General features: G+C 36.3%; 1 protein-coding gene across 2 annotated transcripts in view; it reads right to left on the reverse strand.

Annotated features, from left to right (window-relative positions):
- Positions 1-2,377: 2,377 nt before the first annotated feature.
- Positions 2,378-13,743, reverse strand: part of usp24 (ubiquitin specific peptidase 24) — a 226,377-nt gene continuing 215,011 nt past the window's right edge. For both annotated transcript variants that reach the window (XM_059984090.1, XM_059984089.1), the window contains 2 exons: positions 11,131-11,241; positions 2,378-9,800 (listed from right to left, as the gene is read on the reverse strand). In XM_059984090.1, the coding sequence (XP_059840073.1) occupies positions 9,738-9,800; positions 11,131-11,241 (174 nt within the window). In that variant the 3' untranslated portion in view covers positions 2,378-9,737. The remainder of the gene's footprint in view (positions 9,801-11,130; positions 11,242-13,743) is intronic.

A 13,743-nucleotide genomic window follows, 5' to 3' on the forward strand; every position in this document is an offset into this window, starting at 1 on the left:
GTTATATAACATTGCACATGAATAATCCATGGAACAATATTGTTGCTTAGGACAGGACTACCATCTAACCACTTAACTTCGGTCTCAATTTAACCAGAACCGCAATATTTTTTTCAAGTATTTGCACTATCACAGTCCATATCTAGATAAGTATCTTATGGATAGGGGAATCAAGGGATATGGGGACAAAGCAGGAACCAGATATTGATAGTAGATGATCAGCCATGATCTCAGAATGGCGGTGCAGGCTCGAAGGGCTGAATGGTCTACTTCTGCACCTATTGTCTATTGTATCATTAAAGGAATTCTGCTTCTCTTAAAAAAGGTCAAAGTACAATTTCGGCATTCAAAATTTTTATACACAAGGGATCTATTATCTGAAAGACTTGCTTGAATTTAGTTTCCTTTTCACGCACCAGTTATCTTGTGGCTTTAAGAATCTAGGCTGACAATTCAGACTCTTGAGATCAGAGTTGCTCTGAATATAGAACGGTAGAATCAAGGGATATGGGGACAAGGCAGGAACCGGGTACTGATAGTAGATGATCAGCCATGATCTCAGAATGGCGGTGCAGGCTCAAAGGGCTGAATGGTCTACTTCTGTATCTATTGTCTATTGTATCATTAAAGGAATTCTGCTTCTCTTAAAAAAGGTCAAAGTACAATTTCGGCATTCAAAATTTTTATACACAAGGGATCTATTATCTGAAAGACTTGCTTGAATTTAGTTTCTTTTTCACACACCAGTTATCTTGTGGCTTTAAGAATCCAGGCTGACAATTCAGACTCCGAGATCAGAGTTGCTCTGAATATAGAACGGTACAGGCCCTTCAGCCCATGATCTTGTGCCAACTGTTAACCAAGATGAATCTAAGCCTTCTCTTCCATGTAGTCCTCAAATTTTCTTTCATCCACTTTGCCTCTCGTCATAAGGTAATAATTTTTTAAAAATCGCAATACAGGGCATGAGATCATGCCAGTCTTTACAAGAATTCTGCTTGCATAATACCTTCAAATTAAAGTAAACTTAAATGTCAGTAAAATATTTAAGACAGGATGTCTTGAGGATGAGAAAGTTAGTAAATATAAGCTCTTGCTTTTTTTTGCAAATACTGTATATTGTCTTCGATTGAAGAAAGCCAGTGTCAAAACAATCAACATTTAAAGAGCATTTTCAACATAACAAAATCAGAGCCATAAGGAAGAGTTGTTTAAAAGCTAAATTGGAGAGTGGAATTTAGAGGGTTTGAAAGGATTGAAGCATAACCAGGAGGAAAGATTTATATGGACTTCTAATTAATATGTCATAAATCATCAATAGCACTATGATGAGAGCAGAGGAATGGAGAAATTAAGAGGCCAGAGTTATTAGACTTTTCTAAACAGCATATTCATCCACAATGGAACAAAAGGCCTCTGAAGACCATTAACAAAAATTGAATCATATGAAGAGGGGTTAGGGCAAATAATTGAAAGTTTGGTTAAAGCTTGTTTCTAGGAATATCAAAGAGAGATGGAATTTCACAGCCTAAACTGAAGTTACAACAGCCAATAATGGAAAAATTAATCTGGTTGACCGGGAGGGGAGACATATCAAGAGATGGCAGGAGGAGATCACAAAGATGTTAAGTCAAAGAGGGAATTAAAAATAAAGTTGATCATTATAAAATTAAGGAATTGCTTAACCAGTAAAGGATGATAGTTGCATGGGATTAACTCTAAAGGAGTAAGCAGCAGAGTTTTAGTTGATTGCAGGTTTATGAGTGGTGGAAGCCAGTCAATGCATTAGAATATTTAAGATTGGAGGCAACAATAGATGGGAGCAGCAGCAGGTGAGCTGAGGAAGGTGGGAGAGATGGAGCAAACTGGAAAAGGAAATAAGTGGTCCACCTAATGGTATGTGTGGTGAGCAGCTCAGATCTTGACTAAACATGCTATAGAGATTGTGAAATGTATGGCTCATTTTCAGGGAGATTGAGTAAATAGCCAAGAATGAAGACAGTGAATTCAATATACTCATGTTTCGGTGAAGTATTTCCTGCTTCTCCACTGGTAAAAGCCGGACAAGCAATCTAACAATTTAGGCACATGTTAGGGGTGGAATGGGTCAAAGAGGTGATGATGGTAGGCTGATATCTGACGTCATCACTGCATAATGCTTTTTCGAACTGCGCCTACATGAGGTTGCACCTTAGGCAAAGGTGAAAGTGTGGTTAGAACGTTTACCAAAGGTAAGTGCTAAGCATGCTTACAAGGGAAAATTTATTAAGTTCATTTGGGCTCATATGTGCATCATTTTACTGACAGATTACTTGTTTTATAAAGTCTTTGCTGTTTGCCTGAAACTTTTCACATTCAATCCAATATACAAAGTGGGTAATGCATCTTTCAAAATCATTTTATTTAAGTTACTTTCAATATCTTTTTTTTAATTTAAAAAAGATCAACATTACAGCATACAAACATTCCCTGGGCAATACAAAATGTAACTGTAACACACATGGACACCATTGTTTGTCGAGCAGTGATATTTAGGAATAAGGACAAAGACTTACTGGTTGCACTTTTTGCATGTTAGACTAAGGGACAAATTCATTTCTCCCTTGACCTTTCCGGTCATTATCCACAAAGTACAATACTCCCTTTCTAGAGTCAGCTTCTTTATGGACCATGACCAACTATACTGACCAAACATGCAGTCTATACAAGATGGACTAGATTTCTGTTTTTCTCCTCCTCCTCTGTTATGTTCGGAGTCTAATGGGATATTCCACACAGGCTTTTGAAAAACTGTATGGATAAAGAATTAAGCATTCTTCACACTAAACACATCTTTCACAGAGTCAGGTCATTTCAGAGAGGCAGCCTTGAAGGAGTGTACAATAGTAAGATTTAAAAAAAACACAAGGTTTGTCACAAAGACTGACCCATTTCATTATTTATCTAAAAAATATTTTGAAGGCAAATATTCATAAAGATACATCACATCCACCTTGATAAACATTTCAATGCCTAGTTTTATTTGAAACAGGTTTTCAAATAAATATTTAACATCAGTGGGGAACTGCATCTTAAGCGACAAAAATGTTTTCATTGCAATGTTGGAAACCTAAAAGGATTTTTTTGCATAACAATACATTTATTCTCAAATAGCAAATATAACGCAAATAGCAAATATAACCACAAGGAAAATCAATGGCACAGGAAAAGTACATGTCTTGAAATTCTTAATGCCAGAGGAATATGTTCCTCTTTTGACAAGACACTGCAATATACTTATTGCAGTCTTTTGGATCAAATGATTATTGGCTACAATTTTGTGTAAACAAAGTTAGCATCATAGGCTATCTAATACATTCAAAATAATTCAGAAGTATTTTAAATGGTCATTAAATCAAAAACAATAATGAGTTTTCTCTTAAAGTATTGTATTTGGGTTCAGTAGATACTGCTATTCAAGGCTCTTTGTAGGATCTGAAATAAAAACCCTATTGCACTTAGCATAGCCCTTCATGAATCCTCCATTTTGTCCCTCTTGTGTCTACCCCGATGGGATTCAAATTGGGATGGGTGACCATTTCAGCACTAAATTGGGCACTTATGCCAGGCAGACCATTTTTTGCCCTTCCCAGCTTGGTTGTTTTAATAAAAGGCTTGGAAAAGTTATTGAATTCCAATTTTGCTACAGTAAGTTAAAATGCTGAATTAAGGTCACATTTCAACTTCCAATAGATATTGCCCAGCATTCAGTCATTTACTGGTGAGAGAATGTTGCCTTTAGGTTATAGAGTTGTAACATAACCTTCAGTACTACTTACAGATCTCTATCCCAATAAGACTAATTCATTCATTTAAAATTTACTTCAGAAGCAATAACTTAATGGTCCCATCAGTTTCTCAGATGTTACTTTATATGATATACTGTACATGGTATCATTTTCAAATGCTGAGATGAGTGGGGTGATCCTGGAATATTGCCACAACATTAATTTTCCTTAATTCATGCTTTATCTTGCTGACAATGATAGCACAAGTATTCATCAAGATTTTTTAATTTTGTGAAAATTTTAGCTATTAACTGGAAGAAGGTTAGAATAAATATTTAGAATACTGCAGTGTGTGGTAGGGAATCAAGGAAAGGAGAATAGTCAGGATTAAAAAGGGCATTTATGAATTATATGAAGCTTGCAGGAGAACTTGTTTGTAGACACCATAATAAAGCAGAACTGTTTAAAAGTCCAGTAGTAAGATTAAAGAGCTGTAACTAAACTGATTGAGTCATCTTCCGTTAAGTATAAAGGAGCTATAGCTGGCGGAAAGAGAAATTTGATTAGTAAGGCACAGAAGAAACATTTTCCTTCTTAAAAAAATAGTTTATGCAGATCTTGACAACTAAAAACTAGCATGTCACTGCAAAATCCCCAAGACTTGACTCCAAGTCTGCCATTTTATGCCCATTCAAACAGACTAGTAGGAACAAAAGTATTGTTTGCATTTTAATGATGGATTGAAATAACGCTTTTCTTTGTTAGGATATCTGGTGGAATGACCCATTTAGAAGATACATTAGTAGTATGATCTAGTTTACTGTGTCTGATGTGAGTAGAAAAGAGATTCAGTTTTTAAACTCAAACAATCACAAATGAAGATTGGGGCTGAGGGGAAAATTGGATCAGGCATGTTGAAAAGGCAGAGCAAACTCGAAGGGCCAAAATGGCCCAATTCTGCTCCTAAATTACAGTCTAAAGTAGAAATGCTAATGCCTAAAGAGCTCGGGCTGCAGGGTTTGATTACTTGAAGCTAATCTACATTATTTAGTGCAACTTTTCTTTTGGTAAACCAATATGTGACTCAATCCAAAATTCAACTGCTGAAGTTAGTTTATGGCAATTGGAGGTTTACTTTACTGAGAGCAGCAAGAATGAATGTGGGTCCTCCTAAAAAGAGGAGGAAAACAGCTTGTCAAACTTGTTAATTTCCTAGTAGTTACCTCAAGAGGTTAAAATATTGGAGAAGTGTGACTGTAAGCAATCTAATTGTGCTTATCAGGACGAATCAAAGTTAAACAACAAAGGTTTCACGGGAAGAAGGAAATAGGAATTTCTAGACAGTAGACAGTATCTTTCTCCCCAGGGTAGGAATGTCTAAAACCAGGGGGCACGCATTTAAGGTGAGAGGAGGTAATTTCAAAGGAGATGTGATGGGCAAGTTTTCAGTGGTGGGTGCCTGGAATGTGCTGTCTGGGGTGGTGGTAGTGACAGATACACTAGAGACTTTTAAGAAACATTTAGAGAGGTACATGAATGTGAGGAAAGTGGAAGGAATTGGACATGGTGTAGACAGAGGATATTAGATTAATTGGCCATTTTATTACTAATTTACTTAGATTGACACAACTTTGTAGGTTGAAGAGTCTGTTCTTGTGATACAGTGTTCTATGTTCTACTAGAGGGAACCTACCCACACACAATCCAGACCTGTTAATACCTAATCAAACAGTGTCACACTCATTGGAATAAGTAATCAAAGGGATTAAAAAAAAACATGCACTTATGACCTTTGAGTCAAATCCAGCTCCAAAATTGATCAAATAAAAACCTCTAATGTGGATGATAGTATTTGGATTTACTTTGGAAAAATTCTCCAAAACGATTTCATAATGCACATGAACATCTTCTGCAGAACAGCTCAAACCTCGTTTAAGAAGGCTTTGGGTTGTGAAAATCAGTCAGAAAGATCTACAGAAAATAGAAATACATACCAGTACTCTAAGGGATGCTTTTTCAGAGACTATGAACAAGTCACAATTTCAAGCAGAGCAGATGGATTTTAATTTCACCTCTGGACTCTGCTGATAAGGATATCCCTAAAGATGCCAGATGGCAAAAATGATCATTTTGCAACAATAAGACCCCTTACACTTGCATAGAAAATTGCGTGGAATGAAATATTAGTATCTTCTAATTAATGTTAACCACTTCATTGCCCATGTTAATAATAACTAGTAAAATAATAGACAGTCAAGCAAATCTGCTACCAACCCACTGATGTCCGCATTTGAAGCGATACCATAAATCAACAATCATTTTGGCTCTGGTGAGCATGCGGTTTTCAGCATTTTTGCTCACTGGCATTAGAATTATTGAAGTAGATGTTGGCAATTTACAACTGACAGCACTGTGCTGCTCCTCCAGATGGACTGCTAATAAACAGTTCAAAAGACAACTAGGCTAGAAACTAAACAACCAGCACTCTCATTATCAGGTGGCTAATGTACTATAATTTTATTTTGAGATCCAGCAAAAATAAAAAGGCACTTGTGGCCATCTGTGCCTTTGGCTTGGTGGTCCTCAGTGGACACTGTCATTTGATGAAAGACTGACCCCCAAGATGTGTTACTCTTGGTATACTGTGACTGTATAGTAAGGCAGAAGATCAAAGGCCTATTCATTAACATATGGCAACAAAAACCTTGCATACAAAAGAACAAACTTAAAAAGTCTCCTGCATTTCGCCAAGAAATTCATAAATTGGCACAAAATGGAGGCTAATAAAGTGGTGGTGGGAATAGTATGCAACCCACTCACTACAATTCAGCCTACACAATCTCATTAGTTTCCAGTGATTCCCAGGAGGTAATTTACATTATTCTCACTATAATATTCTATGGTAGCCTTTAAGCAGATTCAGCCTGCAATACAGTAGCAAGAGTGATGTAGTCAACCCACAAATATATCTTCCATATTTCTAAAAAGTTTCAATTAGACTGAAGAAAAAGTAATGATCTTAACCTTTAACAGCATTTACCTAAACATATGTCAAAATGTCTCCAGGATGTTGCATCTGTACTTCTGTTCAGTCTTCCTTCACCATTGTTTGTAACTAACAAAGGTTCACATTGGTTGGGTGTTTAAATTAACCATAGCTTACTTATAATCTAAAAATGAATTTGACTGCATTAGCCAACAATATTTCTAAATAGAGGTGAACATTTTGATTAAAAGCTGATACACTTACATTTTAACAAAGCAAACGGCAACTTTAAAAAAAGCTCTTATTGAACATTGTACAAATACCTTAAAAACCTAACCAGGAAATAGTGCTTATTTCATGACTTTACGACATAAATAGTGCTTTACTACATTTTCCATGGGCTATTGAAGAGATTAATGCACTGTATATTCTGAAGGTGTTCTGTCCATTAAAACATTACTTACGTAGCAACCACAGTCCAGCTGCTTGTTTCCGAATTCATTTGAATTTCCAAACACTGCCATATTCTATTCATAAATCTACCTGAAGATTGACCACAATGACTCAAAACTGGCTGCAGATTACTGCTCTTGAAATAAGTTAGATATTTCTAGTGTAGTTTTATGCTCACTGCCAGTCTAAATCAAAATTTGATAGTGTGGGGATGGCTAGACAAGCTAAAATATCCAGATATTCTAGTGCTGAAAAAAAAGGAACACTAAAGTATACTGTACATGTTTCAACTACTTTAAAGTTGACAAGAAACATAGTGTGTGACAGTTTAATTGCTAATCTGCCAAATTCGTAACTGAGATTGGATTTTTGAAAGTTAGTTGTGTGGTTTTCTCACTATACAAATTTCTTATGACAGATCTAGCTACAGACCCACTGGCTTTTACCCAGTGTTAAAGCGGCTCATAAGCACTAATTAGGTGGCAATCAACCAATCCAGTTATATTTGATTTCAGACTAAGTGGGAATAAGAATTTGCTATTCTTTTCAGAACCAATAACACAATATATTTCACTGACCCTCCCTGTACAAGTCTACAAATCGTCACAGAAAATCTAAAAATTTTCAATATAGGTAAATTAATTTTACTTCCACTGGGGTTACTAGCTTAAACAACTTTCTTCCTTGGTTAGAAAGTGCTGAGAATTTCTTTGTCAAACCCTTATGGGTTAATGCATTGTAAATTCAAATTGATACTTCAACTCAACACACAGAAGCCAAGGAAGAAACAGATAATTTCTCACAGGTCCATCACATTAAATGTGGTTTAAATTTCCCATGTCAATTTATCAATTCATGCCAAGCTTCTACTGTAGTGAGAATGCCAAAGACATTCCAAGGGTTATATGCTTCTCTGACATCTTTCTTTCCCATTTCCTTTTCTCCTGAAACACAAGTAGCCATAACCGATAACTTGACTGTCACACCACAAACTCAACTATGTAATGGACAAGTGCACAATACCAATAAGATTACTGGTTTAAAAGCTGATAGAAATTCATCAATGAAAGTTTAAATCAAATGTTAACCCTTTTGTAACAATGTGTATTACAGGACACACTGGGAATCAGAATCCACCCAACCTGAGGGAGTCTACTAAATAGTACTCGGATACAGTGCAAGACCTTGAGCCGTATTCTACATTTCTATATGGCTATTCTGTATGTGTCAGTAAATGCTTACCATGCAAGCTCATCTTATTGGTGCCACAGAAAGATGCTAGAAGGATTTTCTACAGAGGGGGAGAGAAGTTTCAAGTAGTTCATACTGCAGCAATATGGGAAGAGGCTTGGGAGCAAATCATCTTGTTGCACATGTTACATACAAAGGGAAAATACAAATTCTTTTAAGACCCTGTGAAATGAAAACAATGAATCTTTCATGGTTATAAACTGTTTGATGTCATGTATATTCTGTAAACCCAGTGATAAATATACACCCTGTGAACTGTACGTGGGTGCCCTCTTTTCTCATAATTTACTGGGTTGGTAACTTAAGACATTGTAATATAACATGCATGAATTTACTAGTGTAGGTGAATATTACACACTTGCCCATAACATATTCTATTTCTATTGTAAAAGGTGTTAAAATGTAATTTTTAAAACAAATTAAGGCCATCTTTAAAACAGAATGCAAATTTATGGTGCGATCAAAATAATGTGATACAAGACATTGTAATGAAACATCAGTTAATATCTCATCAACTAAAATTCTAACACCTATTGCATAAAGGGCCATAAAGATTAGACTCTGAGCTTCTCAAAACAAAATATACATTGTTAACATCAATCTCATTGGAAAATGGCAGCTGGTCATATGAATTTTTAAAAAAATGAGTGTTGCCTTTATTAAAGGATTAATCTAATATTTAATAATGCTCCAGGTTGCAATTAAAAAAGGTAACACAATAGACACACTCATGCAGAGAGTACATTCTTGTTCACCAAGATTCCTCTTTGCAAAAGCACCTGGAACCTATTAAATATTCCAACAAACAAATTGTGACCTAAAATGAACAGATTTATCAGATGCTCTATTATACAAATAAAATTAAATCTATATAACGTAGTACCACAAAGGATTTTGTTACTCCAAACTCTGGGAACTATAATACACAAATTAACAAGCTCTTCTTTCGCCAAGATTGTATGAAAATCTTAATTAAATCCTCCGCAGTTACTACTGAAAGCATTAGATAAAAATTTCCTCTTTCATATATTCACAAGCACAATCAAATTATCCTTCTCCATACAAAATCTTCAAAGAACAAGACAGACTTGCATTAAATCTTGAACTTCAACTCTTGGCAAGATTTGCTTCGCAACAGTGCCTGCAATCTGCAACCTGGGAGTCTGTGCACCTTCTCCAAATCGAATGGTGCCTGAAGCCATCTGGTACAGTGCTTCGTCATTCAGCACTAATAAAGTTAATTGACACCAAGCATTGCCAAAAGGAATCTCCAGTCGATTTTATGGATCCATATCATCAAAATCACTTTTAGATTCACCAATCATCATCGGTGATTCTGAGCCCTAAGTTTGAAATAAAAACAGAAGTGCTACAAGTCAGACCTTATTAGGGTTAAGAATTGCAGTACCTTAAAGACAAGAACACGTGTATGGGCAAAACCATGATGAAAAGAGAAACAGAATGGTTATCTTAGTTTCTTGCACTTATTCTAATTCTCACTAAATCTTTTGAGAGAAAAATATAAAAACATCAAAAACACAGAACAAATGAGTCATTTGAAACAGAAATACAGCTGAATGGCATTTTGAATAAGGCTTTGGACCAGTATATTAACCTCTCTCTTGCAGATGTCCTCAGAAGATCCTGTGCACTGAATTTTAAGACCATAAGACATAAGGCATTTGGCTCATTCAATTTTGGCTGACTTATTATCCCTCTCAACACTTCCCTCCCCGTAAACCTTTGACACCCTTACTAATCAAGAATCTATCAATCTCCACCTTAAATATACAAAATGCCGTCGGTGGCAATGAATTGTATGGAGACATCCCACTATTCTGAGACTGTCCCCTTTGGTCCTAGACTCCCCCACTATAGGAAACATCCTCTCCACATCCACTATTTAGGTTTTTCAATATTTGATAGGTTTCAGTAAGTTTCCCCCTCATTCTTCTAAACACTGAGCAGCAAGTACAAGCCCAGAACCATCAAACATTCCTCTCATAGGTTAACTTTTTTATTCTCATAAACCTCTTCTGGACCTTTTCCAATACAAGCACATCTTTTCTTAGGTAAGAGGCCCAAAACTGCTCAAAAAATTCCAATGCCTTACAGAGCCTCAGCATTACATCCTACACTCTTTTAGTCTAAGGGGAACACCTCATTCAAAATCTAAATTCCATGAGAAAGAATGACCAAGTAGATGGTTTATTTTTCTTTAGGAATCTATTAATAAAGGTAACTCTGCAGAATATAAATGTAAAATCTGCAATAAAAAACATCAACAGGTCTGCTTTAATCTTTATCTCCCGAGAGGGACTGAATTAGTGTCGTCATTGCATCATAAAATGCGCATGAACTTGAGGGTGGAGGTTCGAAACTATGAAGAATTAAACTGCAATGTATTCGATAATTTATATTAAAATGACAGCATTTTAAAAAATAGGACAATTTAAAAACACCACTACTTATTTGATGTTGTACTTCCGACTTTGACAATCATTAAATTAATTGTATGGACAAGTTCCTGAGTTGTAAAATACATTAATATTTAAGTTTGTTTTTAACATTTATTATATTGTAAGTTCACAATATTTATCTGTCATTTTGCTCATAATATTTTGTAGATGTTTTCCTGAAATTTACATTGAATCATTGAGGAATTCTTCTTACCTGTCGAAGAGTTCGATCTCCATTCTCTGCAGCTGGGCTGCCTTCTGAACCATTACTGCTCCCAGATTGTTCCTTTTCATTCAAAAGGGCTGTAGCATAGGCTAATGTATCCTGTTGCAAAATAAGTTGATATTTTAGGGTTTTATTTTGTTGTGACATTTAAATCTAGGCTGGCTTGCAGTCAAGAAAAGTTCTCCAGTTAAGACTGAATTTTAATCTGAAAAGACTTATTTATACAGCAATACAGGCAGTCCCCGGGTTACGAACAAGTTCCGTTCCCGAGTCCGTCTTTAAGTTGGATTTGTACGTAAGTTGGAACAGGTACAACCGGTATTATTTAGCGTCAGTTAGTTAAGCATTTGTCTTAGTATATAATATATATTTTGCCCTTCTATGCATATAAAACACTTAAGAAACATATGTATTTCAATAATTAAACCACTGTGTTGCTTAGTAATAATTGTAGCTTTCATCGGGGCAGGGCCTTTCACATGCTCCATTATTCTCACTTTATCCTTTGCCTGTATCATTTAAAGTTGTTCCGATCGTTGACCGACTGTAGCCTAAAGCTTTTCCAATGACCGATGGCATTTCACCTCTTTCCAATCGCTTTATTATTTCCACTTGAGTTTTAATCACAATCGTTTTCCGTTAATAGAACAGAAAACTGCGGATTTTATGTTCTATCGCTGAGCAGCAGTGAACCATCTGCTTGGCCTATCAGAGTTCTCTTTAGGAACTAGTTGACTTGATCAGCATTTCTGATCTGGCTATTGTTCACGATTGCACTTAATAAAAAAAATGCAGCAGCAGTTGCGGGCGGCGGGTCTTGTGCTGCTCAGGGTCCTAAAATCCACCCGCACTGAGAAAGATTAAATGGGACAAGTGAGGGCGGAAAAGGGGGACTCAGGGTGAATCTTGCTAAGAAATATTTAGGCCAAATACAAAGTTACACACTCAACACAGTGTTAACAGCAATGACTTAAAATGATGGATGGTGTTGTGATCTGACTTAAAATGGCGGACAGCATTCTCCACCCTCTGTTTGTAAGTAGGAGTTGTCTGGAAGTCAGGTGTTTGTAACTCGGGGACTGCCCGTATACACAAGCTCAGGACAATCAATATCTTTCTATAATTGAATAAGTATCAAACTATCAAGTGCAAAAACTGTTGCTTATTTGTAAAACTGAACAAATAACAGCATATTACAGGCAAACATCCTTGACACACAATATCTATGCCAAACATGATGCCAGATTAAATTAAATCTCTACTGCCTGCACATGATTTATATCTCTCCTTACCCTGGATATTCATATGTCCAGCTTAAATGTCACTATCATATCTGCTTCCACCACTACCACTGGCACCTACAAACTGCTTTAAATATAAACTGCCCCGTCCATCTCCCTTCGACATCTCCCCGCTTAAAATGAATGTCTTTCGTTCTTGCCAATTCTACTTTGGCAAGAAAAAGATTTTGGCTGCTTAAAGCAACAAATATAAAATACTGGAGGAACTTAGCAGGTCAAGCAGTATCTATGGAAATGAATCAACAGCCGATGTTTCTGGCCAAGATCCTTCTTCAGGACTGTCTATGGTCCTTCCTAATTTTATAAACTTGTACAAGGCCTCTGCTCAGCAGCCAACACTCCAAGAAAACAAAATAAGATCATCCAACCTTTGCTGATAGCTTATAACCTTAAATCTAGGCAGCAAACTGGTGAACCTCTTCTGTAGTTTTCCAAAGCTTTCATATCTTCTTTTAACTGGGTGAGCAGAATTGCATGCAATACTCCAAGTGTGACTTAACCCAAGTTGTTATATAGCTGCAATATGACTTCCTGGCGCTCATATTTAATCAATGCAAGCATGCAATACACCACTTTAAATACTTTGTCTGCTTGTGTGGCCACTCTCACAGTACCAGGGACTTGGACCACAAGATCCCTCTGTACACTAATATTGTTAAGGGTCCTGTAATTAACTGCATAGTTACACTTTAAACTTGACTTTCCAAAGCGCGACACCTCACACTTGTCCAGATTAAACTTCATGTACCATTTCCCTGTCTATATCTATAACTAATCTATTGTCTGCTGTATCCTTTGACAACCTTCTTCACTCTCCTCAACTCCTCCAATCTTTATGTCATCTTCAAACTGATAGCCCAATTGGACATATCAAGCCTCACAAAGTGCTTCCTGTGCTTAGAACCATGAGATACAGAGCAACAATGAATGAAGGAGTCCGGAATTGAGTTCCTGCTTTACTTTCATTCGTAGAAATCATGGAAAGCAGAGAGAGAAAAAAGTCATTCAGGACCATTCCCTACAGCTTATTCCAGTTGTTTTGAATCCACAGCAGATGTAAAGAGAGCAAGCTCAGAACTGTGCAAAAGGGGTAAAGGGACAGCTTTGCTTGGAAGTAGAGTAGTTAATTCTAAGAATTATTATTCTGTTCCAGCACCTGAAATTGTAGTACAGAGTTACGGGAATGCAACATTATTAGATCATGGCACTACTCATAAAAACAAAAATAGAAAATAACAGAGATACTCATCTGATCAGGAAGCATCTATGGAGAAAGAAACAAGTTAATGTTTCAGGTCAC

Source organism: Hypanus sabinus, chromosome 11 (assembly GCF_030144855.1).
Source record: "Hypanus sabinus isolate sHypSab1 chromosome 11, sHypSab1.hap1, whole genome shotgun sequence".
NCBI lineage: Eukaryota > Metazoa > Chordata > Chondrichthyes > Myliobatiformes > Dasyatidae > Hypanus > Hypanus sabinus.